This window comes from Rhyacophila brunnea, unplaced genomic scaffold (assembly GCF_057557595.1).
Source record: "Rhyacophila brunnea isolate RB1 unplaced genomic scaffold, BYU_Rbru_1.0 scaffold_13, whole genome shotgun sequence".
In the NCBI taxonomy this organism is placed as follows: Eukaryota; Metazoa; Arthropoda; class Insecta; order Trichoptera; family Rhyacophilidae; genus Rhyacophila; species Rhyacophila brunnea.
The window spans coordinates 1,637,877-1,664,507 of NW_028232785.1; the positions used below are offsets into that span (position 1 = coordinate 1,637,877).

At 34.5% G+C, this 26,631-nt stretch overlaps 2 protein-coding genes across 5 annotated transcripts in view; both read left to right on the top strand.

The window, feature by feature from the left end:
* LOC147076097 (uncharacterized) overlaps positions 1-26,631 on the top strand; it is an 833,775-nt gene that overhangs the window by 407,795 nt on the left and 399,349 nt on the right. The gene's annotated exons all lie outside the window — the stretch shown is intronic.
* On the top strand, positions 13,282-19,465 carry LOC147076111 (uncharacterized). Of its 2 annotated transcripts, XM_085941642.1 has the most exons (5): positions 13,297-13,516; positions 14,176-14,301; positions 15,671-15,823; positions 17,361-17,507; positions 18,928-19,296. In XM_085941642.1, exons 1-4 carry the CDS (start codon positions 13,373-13,375, stop codon positions 17,394-17,396), a joined length of 459 nt encoding a protein of 152 aa, XP_085797768.1. In that variant the 5' UTR covers positions 13,297-13,372; the 3' UTR covers positions 17,397-17,507; positions 18,928-19,296. The 2 variants fall into 2 exon arrangements, with proteins under 2 accessions (XP_085797767.1, XP_085797768.1); XM_085941641.1 differs by lacking the exon at positions 17,361-17,507 and having other exon boundaries at positions 13,282-13,516; positions 18,928-19,465.

A 26,631-nucleotide genomic window follows, 5' to 3' on the forward strand; every position in this document is an offset into this window, starting at 1 on the left:
TTTAAAAATTATGGTACATCTGATGTCTGGTCAAATGTCTGGTAAGTATATAAAACGAAACCAAAGGCAATCTACAAATCGCTTATGGCTCAAATAGACCCTATGCCCTTTGACGATTTTCATATATATGACGAAAAACCCGTTTCTTATATTGGCATCCTGTGTCACAGAGTGTAAATACGATGTCATAGACTGTCATATAATATATAATATCAATCGATCTATGACAGCCTTCAATGTCATAGTTTTTCGGCTCAGTGTAAACACCTCGGTAATTTTGTGTGATACTCGTTCCTTGCTGTGACGTCTGTGACGTCTGTGTCAAACGTGTTATCAAATATTATTGTTTATGGGTCATAAATCGTGCGGGAAGTGTTTTTTTCTGTCTTTTATTTCGAACGTCATCTTGAAAGTAGACACAGGTACACGGTAATAATTATTGTAATATAAACAGTACCTAATGAAATGGATATAACTGATAAAATGAAATCGCAAAATCGTGGTTCAAATTCGTTTCCAATAGGACACGCGGACATGGTGGCAACCGATGCCAATTTTGCGGCCTTTACTAAATTCGCCAGAGCGTACGAGGGGTGGGACACTCTCGACTCCCCTTGCGACTCTTCAAATTAAAGTCACTTTGATAGTTGCCATATAAATTAACATCATGCATTCGCACTTCGGTGCAAGGTTGCATCACCAGTCCCGTGCGGCTCTGCTCGGGACAAAATGAGGGCTTAAATTCTTTGTACTGGCACACGTAAGGGTTATGTTAGCCGGCCGCGTATGACGTGGCTGCATATACATAACGGGGGCGGAGGTGGGAGTTTTACACACCAGGCCGTCATAGTTGCTAGCTGCGAGCTCGTTGTTTAGTACCTACTTACCTGAACAGTAATTGAAAATCCTAAAAGCATTGTTTTCTAATGTATTTCTACTAACCAATCGAAAACCTCACGTACGGGGATGTTTGAGGTATCAAAATTTCCGTCCTCAAAAACTCTAACATATGCGTTAACCCCACTTGACGTAAGTCCCGTCATGGCCGAGCGGCACGAGTCACAAGTTCGTACCTTTAACAGGGCTGCCCGTGCGATTTCGGCTGATTTAATTGATATTAAATCACTTTTAATCGATGTCTCGAATTATTCTAGGATTCAGATTATTTTAATATTACGTTAAGCTTATCATTATGATTTTATACATTAACGCCCGTCTACATTCTACACACTGATAATACCTAATCATTGCAATTACATTGGACATTATTTCATAGTACCTAGATCTCATCATATTTAATTTCATTTCATTACATCATTATCATTATTCGAAGTCCAATTCATGATTATCCTATGCTTATTGATTTAACATCAAAAAACCTATCGCTATTATAGAAATACCTATTATGAACATCTTATTTAATCGAATTTAATTACTGAGTTATATGTTTATTTGTCATACTAGAATCTACCTAATTTTGATTATTATTACGTCACCCCTATATTTATTCTTACCAACATTCTTCTTGGTCCTTATGACCGACTTACATCATCCACAGTTCACCCTGAGAAGTGGTGGGACCTGCCAGAGCAAACTGCGGGACTACTACATACATTTACACATTGCTCTGCTTTGTCGAGGGTCGTAGTCATATAACCGGTGGCACATTGACTACTAGAATCAGACCGAGCGGTTGGGTCGGCACTACTCTTTATGGGAGCATCCCGCAGGGGTCTACGAATTAGGTGCGCGACACTAACTCAACCTAACCACGATTTCCGCGCGGCTTAAGTATTGGCATATAGCGTTGTGGGTCCCAGGATCGAATCCTGGGTCTAGTAAGTATACATAATATGGTTTTTCAATTTTTGCTTGAGTCAGAGAATATACCTAATAGGTTGAGCAAGTGGCTGACATCCATTTCTCGTAAAAACAAACGCTCTGTGGAGGCATTTAATATGATCTTATGATCACTTCAGGAACAAATTATGAAATAAGTAGGTACGTTTGAAAATATTTTTGTCATGACTTTCTATTTTCTTGCTGGATGAATACAAAAATATTTTTATTCTTTTTTCAACATTCGATAATCTGGAAACATATGCGTCATATTATAGGGTCTCGGTGCACCTGGGGTTACAATTTTTGTGTATGTAAAAAAGTTATATACAATTAAAATTTAAAAAAAAAGTTTATGGAATATATTTATTTTTAAAGAATATTCTCTAATCTTTACAATAGATTATTATATAAGTTTAGAACCAAATAAAAAGTATCACTGTCTGTCTGTCTGGTTCCAACGACTGTTAGCAGAAAAGAACCTTATATTTTTCTCATTGTATCTAGTCTTCTTGCAATTTTTTTAAAAGCATCTTGATGAAAAATTTACAGTGGATTTCAATACATGGCGACTCGTCTTAACCTATGTCTACATCTATTCACTTCATCACCCACATTCACTTCAACTTTTAAATTCTGGTTGTAAACCGAGAAGTTTTGTGCATGCGTCAAGGAGAGACATTCATTTGGCTGTCTACATCTGTCCATCAAACCCTTCACTTCGTAGGGTTTAATCTATGGTCAAATCATAGATAACACACGTAAATGTGGAGTATATGTTTTAAATGCACTTTTTACTACACTTGCCTGATTACCTCGCATAAAATTTATCTAACACAATTCACCTGTGTTACTATGATAATGCTCTTTGGAGGATCAAGCTCAGTCCTTGAATTTTATTCTAAACCATTTGACATAAAGTCAAAAGCAGGATACAATTTATTTCAGTATAAAAACCGACATATCGTCGCTGCATATTCAATAAATCGTATGTGTCATTTGACACATTCTGAGATAATCGAAAAAAACTGTTTTAAAAAATAACTAAAAATATTTTATACATTTTTTATTTTTTTTAAATTCGACCTAAATATTTCACATGTTATTTGAGTTTGGAAAAACAAAAAAAACAACTATTTCAACATAAAATACGCGATTTTCCGATTATTTTGCACATACGACTTATTCTATGCATCATTTTGTGCACATACGATTTATTTTATACTGACACAATTTGTTAGAATTCATACTAAAATAGATTCATCTAAACATTAGAATATTGCATTTAAGCATGAACGAAAATTGTGTGTGATATTATTATAATATTATTGGTGTACCTATACTTATAAAAAATATTAAAAAATAAGTCACCATTTTTCTGTGCCAAGTCAGAGCGTCCACAGAGTAGTGGTTATATTATTAAGATTTTTTAGGAGAATTGTCTTTAACCAACAGCCCGACTTATTGGGTCTTCGCTTTCGATCAAACATACATTGAAAAAATAACATGCATATTTTGCCAGCCGAGGGATTTAACCCTCAACCCAAGCTCCAGAAATTGACTACCTGTGGGTATGCTTATGTAGCAAAAGGAGTTTTGTATGATCATTCAATAAAAGAAACTTTTTGTGGAAAGATTTAATAATTATTTTTTCACAAAAACATATTAATATAAACGAACAAGATAATAAAACATTGGGCCGATATAAAAAAGTATATACTTAGGTAGTTATTAGAAATACCTACATTGTTACAGTTATAAAAATAAGAACAGGATAAAAATATTTTTTTATAATGTCATTCCGTCGTCTTCCGTAACTAAATGGCACAAATATGAGGTTTTCAATATTCTATTGGGTAGTTTGTGCTGACACCGTTCGCCCAATATTTTTCTAGGTTTCACAGCATCGAGTACATATTTATCATTCACTTTTCTGTACCCAATGTATGCCTCTCCTAACGTTCTCCTTATTTTATTTCGTTTCATCAAATGCGTAACAGGAATGTCCAACGACAATGACGTATAGTCCATACTGTTCATAGTATGTAATATTTCACCAGTATTTTCACAAAGCACAATATTAGTAGTTATTGTCTTCAGATGATGATGATGATGATGATGATGATGATGATGATGATGATGATGATGATGATGATGATGATGATGATGATGATGATGATGATGATGATGATGATGGAGGCATTACGTTTTCTTTTTCTGCTTCTTTTTATAATATTAACTCTCCTGAAGTTTCACATAGTATATCATCATCATCATCAGCCGGGGTCAATCCACTGCTGGATGAAGGCCTCCCCAAGCTTTCTCCAACTCTCTCAATCCTGTGTCGTTCGCTGCCACGTATTTCCGCCGAACTTTATCAGTTCGTCAATCCAGCGGCTTTTAGGGCGACCCTGTGGCCGTTTCGTACCCCTTGGGTACCATTGGATGACGGAATGTGCCCCGCCCATCTCCATTTCAGCTGTTTGGCAACGCCTATTACATCGCGTACTCTTGTCTGCTTCCTAACCCATTCGTTTCTCTTACGGTTCTTTCGCGTGATGCCCAACATGCACCTCTCCATGCCTCGCTGTGTGACTCTTAGCCTTTGGACATTTCTCGTGTTGAGGGTCCACGTCTCGCAGCCATACGTGAGCACGGATAGCACACATTTGTTAGAACACCCTACGCTTAAGACATAATGGTAGGTCACTCTTGAAGATACTATTCAGACGTCCGAAAGTACTCCATCCCAGCTTTGTTCTTCGAGCAATTTCATCATGCATGCTTCCGTCTATGGACACCTGCTGTCCGAGATAGACGTAGCTGCTGACTTGCTCGAGTTGGGTGCCAGAAATACAGATAATCGCAGGGTCCGAAAAACAGTTCCTCATCACTTTTGTCTTTTGTCTTTGAGACATTTATCTTAGTATATAGTTTGATAATATACCTTTTCGCAGAGTGTGGGCATATTATAAATTTCCTCTGGTTGATGTGATGATGATGTAGGCATTTGGTTTTCATTTTCTGCCTCTTTTTGTAATATCAATCCACCTGCAGTTTCACACATTATGTTATTACAGTTTGATAATATACCGTCTTTACAGAGTGTGGGCATATTATAAATATCCTCTGGTTAATATGGTGTTGAAGGTTGAGGATTAATTTCATTACATTGCGAGGGTGGGGTAAACGTTAAAAATATATCGTATTTGAAACATTTTTTACTTTACGTGATACTGACGATTCAGTGTCTTCAATTCCATTTTGTTGCCTCGAAAGAAGTAGGTACCTAATATTTTATACCCGCGACTCGATTCTAACCTACACCTTTATTAGTTCCCTGCATAAAATAAGAATACTACGTAATGTTGATGTATTATTAACAGTTTATATGTAAAAATAAAATCTTTCCCTAATTTGAAAAAAAATATTTAAATAATACTAAAGAAAGGCCACTACATTGTGATAAACATGACATATGTACCGAGCGCTTCAAGAACATAATCTAAAAACGATGCGTGAATATTTTCACAGTATTATTGACGAATTAATGGATAATAAGGATTTTATAAAACGTCAATACGTAAGTATAATGTATTGTAAATTAAGTCTTTGAAAGATGATAAATAATAATCGATAAATTGTGATGTCTTTAGTTTGAAACAACACCTTCGACGGCAACGAAGTCGATTTGTAGCAAACCGTCAAAATCATAGTCAGTGTGAAATAAATCGGATGTGCTCTACGGTAAAAAATTTGTGCGAAATGAAATGATCGTATGTGCAACATTGCTCACATACGACTAATTCAGATGCATTTTTAGAATAGCTGCACATACGATTTATTTAATATGGTATTCATGCTGTCTCAGATTTTTTTTTTTAAATATAAGCATACGTTCAGATTGTGGGGAAAAAAAATCCGCTTCGAGTGGTATCATTAACTCATTTTGACCAAAAACTGCACATAGGTCATATTGAATATGCAGCGACGATATTCTTTTTCGTTTTTTTACGAAAACGGCAATTATTCTAAACAAGACAGTATAACGAGATAAACCAAAACACAGCATCGATTGCAAATTCACAGGTTTTTGCTTATACCATAAATCAAAAGATTCATCCACATTATAGGAAAATTATTTTATAGTTGAAAAAACGTGAATGTCTCATTATGTCAAAATGTGACGAAAAAAATAGCTGCCTTTTTGCTTAAATTATACAGTAACAGTATGGCAATATATTAATTAAATTAAAATTTCGTACCCTGCGACCTTCTTCCTCAGTCGTGTTTGGATGAGAGATTCATCTAAACGTTGACAGTCCACGGCATGGTCATTATCTTGACCGCGTCACTAGCTTTAAAGATATGGTTAATTGTCGCAATACAGAAAATTTAATGTCTCATATGAATATCGGTTGTGTCACCCCGTTCAGCAGCAGGGCCAAAGCTTTTTGTATCGTACGATAGAGAGTTTTGTGTGATCTAATCTATCACACTAGTTTGATAATATTTCGACTGCACATTGTTCTGAAATCTCTAGTCTTGTAAAAACTAAGGAATATGTATGTGACCTCATGGCAGGTGAATTTTCCTACTCATTTAGACTATTAACGTGTACATTGGTGGCTCTTGCACTGCGAACAATAAAATTGGCGGAGTTATTCTGACCTGTTTCATTGTTTATGGCCGATGTTGCGTCACCGCTTTTAAATACGTTGACTTCAAACATTTTAAAATGTTATGAGAATAATATGCGGCACATTTTGCATTGGAGATGTCAGTGCAATGATTATATAAAAACTTGTTGATTGAGCAAATACAACGGTGTCACTTTTATATAGATTACTCTAAGACATGATTTATAGTATACCAAAAATTTAGTGATTTTTTTCGCGACTGTGAATCTTATTGTGTCTAATTAAAGAAGTTCTCCATATACATTTGAAATCACATAAGTTGCACTGAAAATGTGCTTCACCGCTATGGAGCATTTTGTGCTTCTCCAAAGTACAAGACGATGCACAGCAAAAACCACACTCATTGCACGTAAACGGTTTTTTGCCACAATGAACCCTATTATGTGACGTTAAGTGAGAACGCCTTTTGCATTTGTAATCGCATGATTTACACTTAAATGGCTTTTCTCCAGTATGGGTCATAACATGTTCAATGAGATGACTGTTTCGGTAGGTTTTAAAATCACATTTATCGCACTTTATGGCTTTTTTGGTATGAATAATGCTGTGTTTCTTCAATTCGCCTACTGTTTTATATCTTAAATCGCAAACATTGCATTTAAAAGGTTTCACGCTAACATGAAGCACCATATGTATCTTTAAACTACCTTTAGATTGAGATTTATAATTACATAAGTTGCATGCATGAGGTTTTTCCCCACTATGAATCAGTTTGTGTATCTTAAATGAAACAGAATTTCTGCATTTATAATCACATATGTTGCATGCGAAAGGCTTTTCCCCACTATGAATCAGTTTGTGGTTTTCCAATCTCTGCATTCATAATCACATATTTTGCACATGAATAGTTTTTCTCCACTGTGAATCATGCCATGTTTCTTCATGTTACTGATGTTTGTTGTACCATAACCACATATATTGCACAGAAATGGGATTTCACCACTGTGGATCATTATATGTTTTTATAAAACGAGAGCGTTTGACGTATTATATCCGCATTCACTGCACGCAAACAATTTCATCTTGTGATTATTGTTATTTTTGCCAGACAAAGACTCGTCGTGAACCAATTTGTGTTCCTTCAAAATGTCTTCAGAGTCGAAAAAGGCATAGCACACATGACACAAAATTTCTTACGTAGAATGTATTTTTTTCCAACTTCAGACACACTTTCTTTTCGGTAGTCAGGGCTAATAATTCCTTTTTACTATCATTTTCGTGGATTTCAATATCATAATACGGTAGCGAGGGGTCAGTTATAGATTGATCAGGTGTTCTGCACGGACTTAGATGTACACTTGTAGAGTTGTTGGGTGTATTTAATGTTTCGTATACATTAGTTTTACTATTTTGATCAAATGTTGTAGTAGTGACATCGCCAACAGGAAAAATTTGCAGGAGAGCACATTTTTGCAAATCCGTTTCCTTTTTAATGTCCTGGTGATGTATGTCAATTTCATCGTAGGGCATTTCGGACTGTATCCCAGAAGTATCAGTTTCTCTGTGCAGATATTGATGTTTGTTCATGCTTAATGTTTAATTTCTTTGAATGTACATCATTACAATAATAAATTCCATTGGAATCGGTGATTCGTTCCCGGTTTAAAGTAAATTGATTCTTTAGATAATCATGAACAGCTTCAATGCAAACGGAAGAAGTGTGACAAGTTATATGTACTTCCAAAATGTTTTTGATTGAAAAGAATCTGTAGCAAAAGTTGCATACGTAATATCTGTCATAAAATAAAATTCTCTTCAATACAAGGCGAGCTTCCTTCCTATTCGATGTATTCAACTCTTGATATACATCGATAACGTCATGTCTAGAGATAGATCCATTGTCCACAGTTATACGATCATCTCGTTTATATTCCATAATCCGCAATGCATTAGCGTTGTCAAAACGTGATTAAATATGGATGAGATCACTTTCATCAGATGGTATAGTAGGCCATATATTGTAAACCTGGAACGAAAAGAATAAAAATTGAAAAGTATCTAAGCAGGTTTTTCAAAACAATTTTCTCGTTATGAATAGAGCCAACTCCAGATTTTGTTAACTAAAAACCTCACAGTTAAGATAATATACTTTTAAAAATTCTGAAAATAATAAACATGCAATAATTGTATCACTAAAACTTGCGCCGATTGCCACGGTTTTGGTATCCTTATTATTTTTAATGCATAGCTTTAAAACGACTGATTTAATTCTATCCCGTCTTATCGAAAACATGTATTTTCTTTGTTAAATCTAACGCACTGGGAATAAGCATTTTATTTATTTAAAGTCCATAGATTTCCAAACTTATTGGATCTACCGCTTTCATTTCGAAAAAAATCCTGAAAATCTATGTTCATTAAACATTAACCGAACAAACAAAAAGATGTGATGTCAAATTGACGTCTGTTTATCTATATGTGTATATTTCTACTAACGGAACAAGACAACAATTTTAAATAAGATGTCGCGATGCATAGAATATAAAATTATTTAAGTTAGTAAGGGAATATAGTACGAAAACAAACTCAATACAAAACCTATTTTATAATACCTAATACAGTTTAGGATTACATTATCTAGATAGGTTGATAAAAATAAGACTATTGTTTACCTTGTTTGCATTCCGAATTAGAGCAAAAGGCTTGAGAGTTTTCATAATTGAATGGGTGTTTTGTGTCTTTAAGACACTCATCTTCTAAGTCAACTCGTTCAAAATCAATCTCGGTTTTATATTGATATGCTCCGATTCAGGCATCTGAAAAACAAAACATATTTTAAGAATGTTATGGCATTTTTAATAACGTCATAGATAAGACACATTGTAACAGAAGCCCGATGATCCTTTCTTCCCATTGTCTATTTTCATATTGGTTCAATTCTGCTCCCGCTGCATCAAAGCTGATTGAACAGTTGAAAATGATCAAAGATCGCTTCATCCTTTGACACTTTACCTGTCATCTGATAATTCTAAATGTAGCCAAGTCAGCGTAATTCTTTATGGCGTAGTGTCAAATAAATTACACTTTACAAAACCATTCTAACTATCAAAATTTCGCATTGGTGACAAACCAGTTCGTGTGAATTAAATGCTTGTGTACCCTATTACCTTTAGTTCTACAAGATTTCATGGTCCACAACTCTAAAAATTAAGATTAATAGATAAGTTTCTAAAAAAACTAACCTCAAAAGTACTACTGGCGGTTTGAGCATTCTCATGCACTATATAAGAAGATTCGTCAGGGTTGTTAGAATGAAATATTGGTGCACTCAACAAACGCTGTCCTTTTGAATCCGACTCGAAGTCACCCGGTTCGTGTTTCACTTCCATTTTACTTGACACTAATGCATAAACGTGCGTCACCACGCTGTGTTGTACCATAGACAATAATATATTTATGGGTAGTATTGCCACTTGTAATAACGAGACAACTATTTCTTTTAAATAGGTAGTAATAATATTATTATCATTTAATTTTATTTATTTTAGTCAGCAGGGTCAGTAACTATGAAAAATAACCGTCTCCAACTAACATAATATTGTGAAAACAATGTTAAATTATTGGGCACCTTACTAACATCTTAGATGAAATTAAAAATGTCGTATTTAGCTATGAGCATTGCATTTTAATTTTGTTGACAATATTATATTTTTAATTATTAGTGTCCTATGCATGTATACATTCATAATCTTCATCTTCTTATAAATAAAATAGCTGGTAATACCTTATACTGAGAGTCGTTTACCTTTTCAAGATCTAGGTAATGAAACAATAATTATTATTATTAAATCGAACTAGATCATTGCGGACTCAAGTAGAAAGCCGAGACATTCACAACGACTGGTCCTACTTTTCCCGCCTCTCCCGTTGTTGTCTATGGATGACGATGCAAACGATGCCACGCGCATTTTTTAGGTTAGTTTGTTATTACAAATTATTAATAATTGTAGAACATAATGTAGGCGTTGGTTCGTTTTTCTTGTAAGTACGTATATTTCATATCATTTCAAACCAAATAAACGAAGTCGGATGGTTGATTTGTTTTTGACAGATTTTTTACGATGACGTACTGTCCGACAATTAACCAGTTTTGCCAGTAGGACCTAAAATTAATTATTCAATAATAAATTTTGTCTATAAACAGCAACACATTCATTGAATGGTCAACTTTTCATGTAATTCAAACCTGCTAGGTTCGTACCATTGAAATTGAACTGTTGGATTTGGGACCATTTGGCATCATGTCTACGGGGACGCTTTTCTGACGTGTTCTCAGCACTTAAATCCTGATTAAATAACTTATTTTTCTCTAAAACAGCAACACGTTTATTGAAATTCAATGTCAACTTATTATGAAATTATAACATCCTATATTTATTTTCGTCGTCTACGATAACACAAATTTAACAGTGGTTTTCATTTTCATTTTTATTTTAATTAAATTAATAACAGCGTCATACGTCCATTCCACCACGATTTTGCGAATTCATTTATTATCAGTTATATCCAATTCATTACTGTTTATATAACAATTTTATTATTACCGTGTACCTGTGTCTACTGTCAATAAGATGTTCGAAATAAAAGACAGAAAAAAAACTTCCCGCGCGATCTATGCCCTATAAACAATAATATATTATGACAACACGTTTGACATAGACATAATATGACGTTTGACTTAATAATGACATCCATTTTTGTCGAAATCGACCTTTTAATGCAAAATGATTTTTTCTATCTAAATGGACCAGAACCATCCTTTTCTTTAAATTACATTGTAATGAACACAGGATTCATATTATGCTGTAAAAACAACAATTTGTTTTTTGTCCTCTGAACATTTGACATTTGGTCTATTCGACAAACCAATCCTACAGTGACGATACGACGTTTGACATATAATTATGAAAGTCTATGACATTGTATTTACACTCTGTGACACAGGACGCCAAAATAATAAACTGGTTTTTCGTCATATATAATATATTATGATCGATCGTCGTAGAGTCTATTTGAGCCATAAGCGATTTGTAGATTGCCTTTGGCTTCGTTTTAATAATATACTTAGGTAGGTACCTTACATTTGACTAGACATCAGATGTATCATTATGTATCTGTTTGAACTAAACTTTATAATAACATAATTAGTAGGATGCCTAGTGCTCGTCCGTGGTGGTTAGGCGGGCGCGGGGCGGCGGCGGGGCGGGCTACTCAAACGTATGAACACGTCTCGACGTGTCCGTAGACAATGCGCGGGGACGGGTGTTCGCGCGTGTTGTTTTGGCGCGTCTAGCTCAACGCAGGCAAGATCGTACATGCGGCGGGCTCTTCCCATACTGCGCGCATAGAGGTGTCCGCACTGAATGAACGGGCACCGACGCGGGAAACGAGCGAGTTGCGGGTGTCTCAAACCATCATGAGCTTACCGCGTGCGTCTGGTGTATTTATGGTATTATTTTCACAAAGCATAGATAGTGTGAAGTGATGTAAAGTAGGTATACGTTTTATAACGTTGCACTTTTTACTACACTGATACGCCTCTTTGCCTTATTACGTCGTATAAAATTATATCAAATATATATAAAAATTATATATTCACTTGTATTAACATAATATGTAGTACTAAATAAATATATATTATGTAAAAATAATATCTTTAAATTTCAATAATTCTTAACGCACATATAATATTGTATACTTATTTTACTTATAGTTATAAAGGTAGGTACATAAAAAAATGTTTTTTTTTGTCTATAATTATTCAATATTCTTTCTCATTTATCTCTTTATCTAATTTCTCTGTATTTAAATTTTAATATGATTAACTATAATTATTATAATTTATATGGAAACTTTGCTTGTTGCAATATCTTTTTCTAGTCTATTTTATACATATTTGTAGTCTATGTAACTGTTTGTTTTCCTTAATAAAAAAATATAAACATAATAAAAATAAAATATATTAAGTAGGTACATCATTTCCATCATAGAGCCGGGGTGCAAAGCTATGAAGCGTACATTCTACACCTACATTCACACCATATGAACCGAAATGTCTTTTTTAAACTTTAACTTACATATTATCCAATATATAATCAAAATATAAAATCGACCAAGGGTACTTGATGGAATTTGAATTTAAATTCATAAATATAAATTTACCAAATAAACAGGAATTAACTGTATCAGATGACAGTGTATATTCACCATTGGTGGTGTTTGAAGATGCCAAAAGGCGATAGTCGGATCGCAAAAAATTACTCAAAAAGAATAGATAAAAACTTAGATCAATTAGAATATACATAATCAAATATTTTCTCATGTTACTCTTTTTCGAAAAACTTGTCTGGTTGTTCCCGCAGTTTCTTGTATAAGTTATAAAATTCTTCTGCTAAATTAGTGCTTTCCATATTGATTTCATTGGCCCCATATTTTGGTGCAAAGTTTTGCCATTTCAAATAGGAGTTTTCCAGTAAAAACTTTTCTGTGTTTATGGTTTCCTATCCCTGATTTGACGCTGAACACGACTGGACGCGCGCGGGCTACTACGGACACTCTACCCGTGCCCGTCCCCGCGCCTATTCCACGTCGAAGACGCCCCATGACTACGGCCAAGCGCTAATAGGTATTATAATATTTAGTTCACTATAAATGCAAATCATCAAAATAATACATAATATTATGTGGCAATACTATTCGGTATCTTTTGTTTATGGCGGGAGCAATCATCGAATCATCGTCTACTATCACGGCTGCCAGAATATACCAGTTTGTCAGGATTGCTTACAGTGTTACTCCATAATCTTTGAGAACGAACGCGTTCAAATCGTAAAATGGACGTAAAACGCGAAGGAGGTGACTTCGAGCCTGATGCAAATGAGCAACGTCTGTTCGACGTGTCCTTACATGGAAAAAATCCAGAGTTAAATACTTACATTAAACACGAGTATGATGATTATCCCCGCCACGCTGCCGAGGTTAGTTTTTCAATGGTTATATATTACTTTCTCGGGATAAACATTCTCCAGAGAATCGACAAACAATGGTGCCAAAGATATCATAAAGTATATTATGTCCGAACGAATCATGTACCTAGTCATGTCGGATATCGAATTGGAAATGTTTCAATAACCGAGGAAGAAAACTATTTGACACTTCCACCGATAAAAAAAAAACTATAAATCAGTCGCCAGCGACACTTAAACCAATTGTTTTAGATAAGGAAAGTTGGTACGTTCGTTTTGAATTACCATTGAGTAGGTATTGTTATTTTATAGTAATACAATATACCAATTGAATTAGTCGACGTAATTGAGTATCGACCAGTTTCCACCGCTTTGAGGTCACTTTGAGGTGTCCTTTAGGCGTTATCTGCATAATTATATTTATAATATTATTTTGTTTTATTTTAAATTAAATTATAATACGTATGAATTGACATTGACAATTCAAACATTATTGCAGATTAGTATTGTTTGCAATATGCTTGTTACCTACTTTTATAATATATTAATGAAGTTTGGCGTCAGATAACGACAGAAACACTGCCCACTCAAGTGTGTGGTCGAGCTTCGCACGTATTGTCGGTCTTCTTAAAAATATTCTTGATTTTATAACATAATGTTTTGTTTTTTAGAATATTGTTTCAGACCCAACAATAATAACATCGAAGAATCAGCTAATTGACATAAAGACTGAGCTTATTGAAGACATTTATGAAGATCCGCAACAGGGTAGTTCTTATTCGGAACAAGTGAATCGGGTAAGTTCCTACTTTTATTTTAATAAATACTAATTGTGTGATGGGGTGGAATGATTATAGTGACGGAATGAACTCTAAAACATTCGAATATTTTGATATTGTTAGCTGTCACCAGTAGGTATCATAGAAATAATAAAACAATTTGCATAGGTACCTACTTAAATTTTTTTAGATTTTCCTTGTCTTTTCTGCAATCAAGAGCAATACAATACTTATTAAGTATAGGTATTATTCGTGAAACATACCTATAGTTGAAGTAGGTACTTTAACAAAAGGTACCTACTGGGTAAAGTATTCGGACAGCAGTGGAGGAGTTCTGCGTTCAGCCAACTTGGAGTCGCATGGAGGTCAAGGCTGTATTCTGTGAGGACCAGATGTCGTTTGTTTAACGCGTGCGTGCTACCTGTGCTCCTGCATGGCTGTGAGACATGGCATCTTACTAAGCTTCAAGAGTGTCAGCTTTTGAGCTTTGAGAATCGATGTCTCCGCCGAATCTTAGGAGTACATTGGTACAACCGCGTTACAAACACCCGAGTTCGTGAGCAGACACATCAGCCTTCGGTGATTGAGGTTATCATAAAGATACGCTTAACGTGGCTGGGACGCGTATTCCGGATGCCGCCAAATAGTGCGACACTTCGTACCCTTGTGGCACAGCCTCAAGGGTTCCGTCGCCATGGCCGCCCCTCCCTCACCCTGCAGCGGTGTTACAAGAGCAACCTACGTGCTGCAGGTCTGACATGGCGGGAAGCGCAAGAGTTGGGATGAACCGAGGAAGTGACGTCAACTTGTGCTTGCTCTATGTCCCAATGTTAGGACGTGACCGGGTGGAAGAAGAAGAAGAAGAAGTGGAGGAGTGATAAAATAAGGTGTTGAGAGTTCTACTTACTTTAAATGCATCATTGTCGAAAAATGCACTTTAAACAATTCAACGCCATTTCGTAAAGTGCTCAAATATCATAAAACAGCTCAAATCCAATCGTTGTATATCCCATTGAACTACCAACCGTTCCGTTCAGTGAATAAATGAAAGGTGATGTTTTATTAATAAGAACAATACGAACAACTTGACACTGTTGAATGTTTTAGTAGGTACGTAAACATTGTGTTTGCTATGGTTTTTATCTACCATGGATCGGGCCATTCTAAACCACATGTACGCTGGACATGCCTACCCCTCAGCCGTTACCTTCCCTATCCATGCATTAGCCAGTGCTCTCGCTTCGAGCACACTTCATCATGCAGTGACTACACGTCTGTTATAAATCAATCTCCTACCAGATCTGCCAATTCTCATAGTACGGTGCACCTTTATCTGATAACCGATTTGTTTTATTTAAAATATATTTATTAATTATTGTTTTTTCAGAGGCGTTCAACACACATGTTCAGTATAAAATCGGATACCAACTTTCAGCGAGTTGATATCAAAGTGGATTATGTTGACGACACAATAAACCAAAGCATTCATGAGGAACCAAAACCCGGTTGCTCTTATTCTGAACGGAAACCAGTTTATCAAGTAGGTATCTACACAATATTCTATGAAACTTGAACAATGCATGTACGTAGGTTTGTTTTGACATAAACACCACAGATTCGGGTACGTGATCATAGGGTGTCTTGTTTTCATATGAGATATAGGACATGAAAGTACGTATCAAAAACACAATCAATATACGAATCGTTCCAGTCTTCCAGCCAAAAAAGTTATGTGCAGTAATTTCAAGTAAACACTTGAATCACTTGACCAGTTTTAGCATCAGAAACAAAAACACATCTTTTTTCATCCGTACTAGATTCGAAAAACAAAGATTTTATGGACTCATTTTGAATCGTAAAATAGTTCAATGATTTGTTTTTACTCGCCCATAACAGAGAACCAAACGTGGAGTAAAAGGTGCAGTTGTTATCTTTCAATTTAATATTTAAATTGGCTATTTTATCAACCACAAATCAGTAGTTTCATCATACAGACCAATTTATTTACATTGTCATTCCGTATTTCTGCTGAAGCATCTTTTATTTACGAATCGTTAATACATCAGCGATTAAGGTAAGCATATGTAATTCTTCTTCTTTTTTCACCTTCTCACGACCCAGTATTGGGGCGCCACTTCCTTCGGTCCATCGCCAACTCTCGCGCTTCCAGACTTGTAGCACGTATATCGCTTTAGTGTGCAGGGTAAGGCAGGGCTGGCCACGGCGACAGAACTCTTGAGACTGTGCCACAAGGGTACGTGAGGTCGCGCTCTCTGGTGACATCCGGAACACATGTCCTAGCCACATAAGCCGTTTTTCGCGATTACCTCAATCACTGAAGGCTGCTGTGTCTGCTCAATAAGACATCGTAAAATTAATATCACTTAATATTTTCTAAAGAATTTTTATATGTTGGTATGTTTGTCATTTTCGTAAGATTTTAAGAAAAAAATGGTAAAATAGTTTTAGATTTTCGGAACTATTTTCATCTCCAAATAGTCTGGATAATTGAGCCTCTACTGCATTATGATTTACGATAACTTTATATGTGGGGAATTGCAAGATGCCTATTGAAGTGGCCCATATGTCAGTTAAAGGGTAAGAGTTTCCAACCAATAAGACCGGTCAACCATTGTTACTTGGTATCTGCAATCGAGAATGTTTTTTCTCGTCGTGAATTGGCTGTAATAATAATCAAACACTCTAGTTAGAGCTCGCCAACCGAGCTCAGGTAAATTGCGCCTGTGATATTCAACGCAACATTGAAGGTAGCTTAACGTTCGTTACGCCATGGTATACGACTCTATAAGAGGTGGCAGAGAGAAAAACGTGTTAGTGAAATCTCGCATGCGTATATTAATTGTTAAATTATTTGTCCACGATAGTCACATAACAAATACACGATACAACCGACAAGGTTCACTTCCATCTCACATCACAAGTCGTTCAGCGAATATATTTTACTTCATGGTCAAAATGCCTTCACCGGATTTGCTTAAGGCAGATTATATTATATTGTCTTAAGTATAGACTGATATGATTTTGTATTTAAGTATAAAGTTTATTAATTTTTTTAGATCTCTTCAAAATACGTTAGCAATGTAAAATCGTAAAAATATTTCGAGCGGATTGACTCAGACAGTGAGATTGTTCAAGCGAATGTTCGCCAAAGCAATTATGAGCAATCTAGTTGCTGTTATTCTAAATGCAACCCAGGAAATCAGGTATTATAACAATCTATTCATTTAAAATAATCCACATACGATTTTAACGGTGTTAACTCTGAAAAAAGGTCGATATGAATGGCTGGAGAAACATTTAACTCGATGCTGAATGTCTGGGATCATCATATCAAATGCTGCCTATTGGACCATTGCATTCTGACAGTGCTGCTTTACGGTAGCGAATCATGGCACCTTACGAATGCTCAGAGCAACCATATACTGAGCTTTGAAAACAGATTTTTGCGACGGATACTGGATGTACGGTGGTATAAATTTAGGAGAAACGAGGAGATAAGAGAACGTACCATGCAGCCTCTCATCACAACGAGAGTGAAAAAGCGATGTTGGACCTTGTTCGGCTACGTGCTGCGGATGCTAGATGAGAACCGCCACCTGGATTGCCTGTTTTTCAAGCCGACCGGATTCCAGCGTCCTATACTAATACTATCTATAGAGTATACGGCGGAGCTACGGAAAGTTGGTTTGCCCTGGAACGAAGCAAGAAGACTGGCAAGCGACAGGGATTCTTTGCGGCCCCGCATGTTATCCATTTGCTCCAATTAAGGGGCGGATATGGCCGAAGAAGAAGAAGAATAAGCTACTGAATTAAATTTACTTGTGCGAAAAAAACTGACCATTTCAATCGATTTTAACTAAAAACAACCTAGAAGAACTCACTTACCTTATTCAACACACTGTGAGTGCCAATTTAATAGTTTACCATTTCTCTGATGCTCAAAACATGCGGTCATTATATAAACTTTCTCAACCGCCATGAATCTAATTCATAAAGGTCAGTTTCCAAATAGGAATGCAAAAATTTGTCAATGACTTGGCTTAAGTGATATTATTAATTATTATTTAATTAGCAGATGATGCAGTGTATATTTAAACAGGTACATAAGACTATTAAATTTTACTGATTTTCAATTTAGATGCTTTTAACTGAAAGTAGAATTATCACACATTTCAAACAACTCATCATTTCGAACTACTCAAGTAACAGGTTGAAAAATTTCAGGAAGTTGATTTCAATTTTCTTTTTTATGATGTCCTGTAATTCGATTACTTACAAACTATTCTATAAATACTAGTCTGCTGCTTAAATAATATATATAGGTCGGCAGCGAATATATTTAGCTAGGAATAGGATGCTCTGATAAACATATATGGCAGAATAATGTTTTTTTATAAATCCTCACAAGGTCAAATGAATATAATAACTTGCCTGATTCCATATTATCATAGTCATATTTTAAGTCTTAATAATATATTTAAATCCCATGCGAATTGACTTGAAATAAAAATATTGATCAACATAAGGATCTTTTTTTCGCTGATTTTATCCACCATGCTTGTCAAGATTCCTATGTTTATTATTAAGATTTTTGATTTAATTCGATATTTCACTTTCTTTTAGTTGATTTCTGCAACCACTGCCGTGACATATTCCGGTAGTCTCGGATTGCCAGAGAGAGAAGTACAAGACCCATACGATGAAATACAGATTGACTATCAAGACATTAAAAAAGAATTGGGTGTATATGAAACGACTACTAATATAGTCAGTCGCACTGCTAAACGTAAGCATATACAATCTACCCCCAAAAATCCTGAATTATTAGTAGCTGTTATAAAGTTGGGGAAACAATCATTTAATAAGGAAAATTTAGTGTGCAGTTTTTGTTTTGATTTTTTTGCTTCGCTATCTCAATTGAAGCTTCACAAAACGTGTCATAAAAAATCAATAGCGGAAACTGTTAATTATGTAAGCATGCGATCCGAATTCAAGAATCAAAAAAAAAATGACCCATTCTGATAAAAAACCATTTAAATGTGACCACTGTGATTACTCCTGTAAACAATCCGGAGTAATGAAAATACACAAAATGATTCATTCTGGTGAAAAGCCATTTAAATGTGACCAATGCAATTACTTTTGTAGAACATCTTGTAATATGAAAAGCCACAAAATGACTCATTCTGGTGAAATGCCTTTTAAATGTGACCAATGTAATTACTCTAGTATAACATCTTGTAATATGAAAAGGCACAAAATGACTCATTCTGATAAAAAGTCATTTAAATGTGACCAATGTAATTACTCGTGTTTAAGATCTTGTGACATGAAAAGGCACAAAATGACTCATTCTGGTGAAACGCTTTTTAAATGTGTCTAATGTAATGACTTGTAAAGAATCGGTTAATATGAAAAAACACAGCACCACTCATTCTGGTGAAAAGCCATTTAAATGTGACCAATGTAATTACTCTTGTATAACATCTTGTGATATGAAATTACATAAAATGTCTCATTCTGGTGAAAAACCATTTAAATACGAAAAATGTGATTATTGTTGTATACAATCCGATACGATGAAATCACACAAAATGACTCATTCTGGTAAAAAGCCATTTAAATACGACCAATGTAATTACTCTTGTATAATGTCTAGTAGAATGATAGCTCACAAGATGACTCATTAAAACTCGTTAAAACTGGCATCGTCAGCAGATTTCGATCTGGTGATATGAAAATACACAAAATGACTCATTCTGGTGAAAAGCCATTTAAATGTGACCAATTTAAATAGTATTCTATAACATCGTGTAATATGAAAATACACAAAATGACACATTCTGTTGAAAAGCCGTTTCAATGTGACCTTGTAATTAATTATTCGTGTATAGCATGTGGCACCATGAAAGTACACAACATTGGCTTATTTAAAATAGCTTTATAATTGTTTCATTGTTATCACTCATCCACAAGTATGAAAATACACAAAGAGACTCATTACGGTTAAAAACTATTTACATATTATGACCATTGTAATTTTCCCATGTTTTCCTGGTGATATGAAATACACAAAACAATTCATTGTGGTGGAAAGCCAATATTAACAATATTAATAAAGTGTACACACGAAAAACATGAAATGTCGCACGAAACTTGAAAATGACTTAGGCATTTGGAAAACTTACATTTTCACCCGTACTTTCATCTAACTTTATGAAAAAGTATAAAACAAATCATAGTCCTTCGACAATAACGGTTTCTCAATACCCCATACAGGTCCTGTAATGATTTGTATGAATGAACGTTAAGCATTAAAATGTCCAATATATATGAAAACTGCTACACAAGTACCTCTAATCCGAAATTAAATTGTGAATTATGACAACTTTTGGTTTGTTGATATTTCTTGTTTTGCTAATTTACCCTCCAATAACTCTTGTGTTAGATCTGGTAATATGAAAATACACAAAACGACTTACTCTGTGAAGTGCCATTTAAATGTGTGCATTGTGATTACTCATGTCGAACATATTATAGCATAAAATTGCATAAAAAGATACGTCATTCAGTTGTTAACATCTTAAATAGTCAACGCTTCTGGTTTTAGGTTGTTACTTATCGTTTTCAAAACTATAATTAATATGATTTGATTATGCCATTAACATTTTCTAATGTCTATCCTGTGTGACACTGGTCTATAATATTTATTAAACATCTATGTGTATACTTAATACAAAATATGCTTGTTTGTTTGGTATTGAGTTGACAAACGATTGTGTGCCTTATTTATTCTTATACAATGTTACTTTTCTTATCAGTATAATCTAGCAATCATCGTGACGTATAGAATCACATTGATTATAGTGGCTTGAACAATGTTAAGAAATTAACCGAATCAGTACCTAATCGATTATATATCAAACGACTTCATCATTATCATCATCAGCCTGGGGATCATTTTACTGCTGGATGAAGGCGTATCCAACATGGTTTCACTCTTCCTGGTTCTGTGCATTACTATATTTATAAAAACTACATAATATGCAGCTATTTATATCATCATTAGTATCAGCCTGAATCAATCCATTCCTAGATGGAGAATTCCAAGCTAATTCCATTCCTCCCGGTCTAATGATTCCTACAATTATCAAAATTTATAAGATAATAACGATACATACCGCTATAATTATAATATTCATCATCCGTAATCAATCGACTGCTAGACGAAGGCTTCCCCAAGTTGATTCTGCCCAGTGCATTGTTGTATTCATCAGAACTGGTGTTCAATAATAGTCAATAAATAAGGCAAGTGCGAACTAAAGATAATAGTGAGTAAAAAAGACAAACTTTTAAATAATCCTACATTTCGAAGCCTTATTAGCTCACGACCGTAGTAATAATTCGTTATATAATGTGACATAGTGTATTGATTTTTTTTTCATAAAATAATGTTTCCAATATGTCTTAAGAGTAATATACCTACCCAACTCCGCTCGGAGACTTCAACCATGTGTTTTCTTTTCTTGCTGAATGACGTACATAATGAAAGACTCCCGAATATCGTCTCCCTGGTTATAGACAATATAATAGGTAGATTGTTAAATAACTGCAATCACATGTAGAAGGTATTTATACTCAGATGCTGTGAATATATTAGTATTGCAGTATTGCTCATAACCGCATCATTCATGTGCGTGCAGGATGTGCTGACATTATGAAATGGTCAACGTGTAGATATCGTTATCTTCAGCATACACTCCACTTCTCGAGGGCCTTAAATAAAGCCTCAGTTCTCCACCATCGGGTACTATCACAAAAATCGCTTCTATCATTCCCAAGTTTATCAAATTAGTTCAATGTGTAGGTATTTTTGCTTAAATTACCTGACATATTATTTCGCAGTTTCTCTTATAGAAACACTGTATGTTATTTATTTTACTGTGCGTGAACTGATCATGCAAGATCGTCAGTGACAAACTGCGAGATTGAGGCATCCCTGATTATTGACACCAGCGTGTATACGATCTTGTATGAACATTTATTTAGACGTGAATAAGCTATGTTCGCGTTGGATCCCGCATAATTTGACAATCGCACAAAAAAGGCGCGTGTCGATTAGTGCAAGGAAATGCTCAAAAAATACGATCGAGGTGCTTCAAAAAACGTTGATAAGATTAATTATTGGTACGAAATGCTTTCTTTTTATTTCCGACAGTCAAAGATAACTGACCCAGATCTTAGAATGGGCTATATAAAAGAAAATTGTTTCATCAGTGATATCTCTTATGCAAAGGTGTGTGCGTGCGTGTTTTATAATAATGTGTTTAATTTAGATTTTTTGGAAAAGACTAAAATTATTTTATTTATAAGTTTAGTGTATATTATGTCTAATGATCCCTAAAAGTTTTTTTTTGTTTCGAAAAAAAGAAGACAATTTGTTAATAAGGGGGCGCTCAAATAAACGTTGTTTAGGGCACCAAATAACCTCGCGCCGGCGCTGCATAGCGGTTGAGCACCGTCCATAATTGCGACATGGCCCTCCTATCGGAGCTTACCTATTTTAACAAATTTTAATGCTGTGATACATTATGCTCGGAAGAGCTCTAGGGTTTTGGTAGGCCCTGCTGACACTCTACTTCCAAGTTGATACAATAATTTATTCATTTCTAAACAAATTTCAAATCAATCTTTCGTAGAAATAATAGATCATAGCGTCTATCTATAGTCATACCCATTAATAATATCGGATTTAGAATTAGGTGTCATATTTTCACTGAAACTCCAAGGTGTGTTAGTAGGTAGCGATAAATAGTGCTGTCATTAAAATTTCCATACCTATATAATATTGTGTTGAGTCCTTTGGTGATATTTCGGATACGTCCATAATCGTTATGGCTTTTATACAACATAATTATACGCAACAATCTTTAATGATTGAATTCCAAGCGTTGGTATTATTTGATAACGATTCGATTGACAAAATAAATCACATCAATGTAGACATGATCGCCGTTTCCATATTATATGGCATATGCGATAACTTCAGGTCATAAAACGGGCGGCAATTATTCGCCAGCCTCTCCGACTGACAAAAAAATAAGGTAAACGACGAAAAAAAATGTCAATTTTCTTATTGAACTCTATTGTACATACCTACATGTGTTCTGAGAAAATATAGGTAGTATGCAATAGAAAAAGTCTTTTTTGAAAAAATGTGACACCCAGGATCGAGCCTACATCTCTCGGGTTTCGCGCCCATGCTCATTGAACATTACGCTATAGGTATCATATCTAATTGCGACACATTTTAACTAATGGCTCTTAGAATACTTTGGTATATATTACAATAGCATTGTGGTCAATTTGCATGGGTGCTAAATTCGAGAGACGCAAATTTGATACTGCTGGGTGTCGCATTGTTCTATTGGTTACATATTTTCTCAGAAGTGTTTTCAAAATTATGTATGTCAATAAAAAAATGTTACATTCTTAAATCTTGCGAATTATGCATTAAATAAAAAATATAGTTTTTTGAACTCTATTGTACTTTGTTAATTTCTGAAATCCGGAATTCTCGAATATAAAAAAATACATTAGGTACAGTATCTATGTATTATTGTAGTTAACTTCTTGCAATGTGTATTGTTTGAAAGCAAATCGAGAAGCTTTTACATGGATTTTGATAGGCGAAGTTAAGATAGCGTTACCAAAACGTGAATAAATAACTATGAAACGAATTCATTGAAAGTTCCCAGATGACTCAATTCAAACATAAATATGTTGAAGCACGTGGCTCGCAATAAACTTATTACAGAAAATAAGGTTGTACTAAAATAATGTGATTTAAGTTTATTTATGTATTATTTTAAAATAAAAGTTTTGAATGTGTGTCTCATTTTATTATTAAAACTAAAACAAATTACATTATATGGATATTTTCCAATAAAAATCTTAAAGTATTACAAAAATTAATACCTAGGTACTAACATATTAATAAATTATCTAAAATTATGGTTTGGGAAATAAATCAGTGAACTACCAGCAGAGTATTCATATATAGTTGATATTATATAGTCGAAAAAGAACATCTTGTCCGCGTGTTAAAACTATGTACTAACAATCCCTCCCAGTGCAGCTAATCGCACTTCCATTTTCAAATTCAAGAGGCGCCCCCAAATTTACCATTTATCATTTTTCGCTCCAGTGATGTTGATTTATTCTTATATTGTTTACTTATGGTTTATTGCTAAAGCTAAAAGGAGTCGCATCGAAAAAGAGAGCCGATACATTATTTACCATGCATCTAGCACGCGTTGCCGCCATGACAGTTACGTCACTGAGAAGTCTTTTATCAACTACAGCGACGTCCTGTTATCGCCGATTTCTTGTCGGTCAGTAATCAAGCCGAGGAAGATAGTAAAGATATACATACACAGAATAGTAGAAAAATAAAATGTAAAAACATAATATTAATAATTATGAGTCAGTCATGTACCTCCCTAATAAGTTGTTTATATTATATTAACATACATACATCGGAGATGCTATAGAAATGAAATGTTCTAGTTTCAGAGAGAACTGCTAAGAGAAAATGAGAATAATAAAAATACAATACATAACAAAATGTTAGAAGTGGCACATTTAAAGAAAGACTGTAAAATGTGTTAAAAGTAGGGAATTAACAATTTAAACTTATTTAAAAAGTGAGTAGCGAGCAGAGGTCGTAAGACAACAAAGAAACTTTCAATTGCAATGACTGGCAAAGACCAACGACTGGTATTGTTACTGGCACCACACGAATCATTTTCCATAATTTGCGATAAAAATATTTATCAATATGAAAATACAAGACAGGAAAAAAGTAAACGAAAAATTTAAGGCATCCGATACTATTTAAAAAGCACGAACATTCATTATCACCTGACAATCGGATAATATAATGTCACAACAGTGGGGTTATACAAGTAAAACATTATATTACGAAGTTTCCCAATGTTTTTAAAATGTGCTTTTGGTCACACGATGATAAATGATAGATAACTCATTTGATGACATTTACATCGTATTATTATCATAAAACTAATGCTGGAAAATTTCCCAAACATTGGTAAGTATATAATATTCCTACGACAATTAATGCACTACATTTTTATTGGCACTAAATTGATTGCTAACGCTATTAAATAATATAATGTCTTAATCAATGACTTATAACTTATGAAAAAGATTAATTAATACGATTAAAAAGGTCAGCGTGACACTATTTTGTGAATTGTGTAGGTACGAAATTGTTAACATATTGCATGGTAACATTCAATATAATTACAATATATTATTACGAACGTGAATCGTTTTGTGTCTTTTCAGTATAGCATATGTTCTACAAGAGTAATTACATCGGTCACATTTGAATAGTTTTTCACCAGAATGAGTCATTTTGTGTATTTTCAAAGCACAAGAATGTATGCAAGAATATTCACACTGGTCACATTTAAATGGCTAATCACCAGAATGAGTCATTTTGTGTTTTTTCATACTACGAGAGTGTATACAAGAGTATTCACAATTGTCACATTTAAGTGGCTTTTCACCAGAATGTCTCATTTTATGTAATTTCAACTGATTAGATGTTCTACAAGAGTAATCACACTGGTCACATTTAAATGGCTTATTACCAGAATGAGTCATTTTGTGTTTTTTCATCACACCGGATCGTACACAGGAGTAATCACACTGGTCACAATTAAAAGGTTTTTCACCAGAATGAGTCATTTTGTGTATTTTCATCACACCGGATTGTATACAAGAGTAATCACACTGGTCACAAATAAAAGGTTTTTCACCAGAATGAGTTTTTTTGTGTATTTTCAACGTACCGGATGTTCTACAACAGTAATCACAATGGTCACATTTAAATAGATTTTCATCAGAATGTCTCATCTTATGTAATTTCAACTTACTAGATGTTTTACAAGAGAAATTACACCGGTCACATTTAAATGGCTTTTCACCAGAATGAGTCATTTTGTGAAATTTCATTTCTACAGATCGTATACATGAATAATTACACTTGTCACATTTTAATGGTTTATCACCAGAATGAGCCATTTTGTGTATTTTCATCGCAGCGGATTGTACACAAGTGTAATCACACTGGTCACAATTAAAAGGTTTTCACCAGAATGAGTCATTATGTGTATTTTCATCGCGTTGGATGTTCTACAACAGTAATTACAATGGTCACAATTAAATGGCTTTTCACCAGAATGGGTCATTTTGTGTATTTTCATCGCACGAGATGTTCTACAACAGTAGACACAACGG

Excerpts from the sequence above, each read along its gene's own strand:
- LOC147076111 (XM_085941641.1), top strand. The coding sequence starts at position 13,373 with ATGGACGTAAAACGCGAAGGAGGTGACTTCGAGCCTGATGCAAATGAG. Across the intron at positions 13,517-14,175 it reads ATCCCCGCCACGCTGCCGAG|AATATTGTTTCAGACCCAAC; the intron begins GTTAGTTTTTCA and ends TTTGTTTTTTAG. Across the intron at positions 14,302-15,670 it reads ATTCGGAACAAGTGAATCGG|AGGCGTTCAACACACATGTT; the intron begins GTAAGTTCCTAC and ends TTGTTTTTTCAG.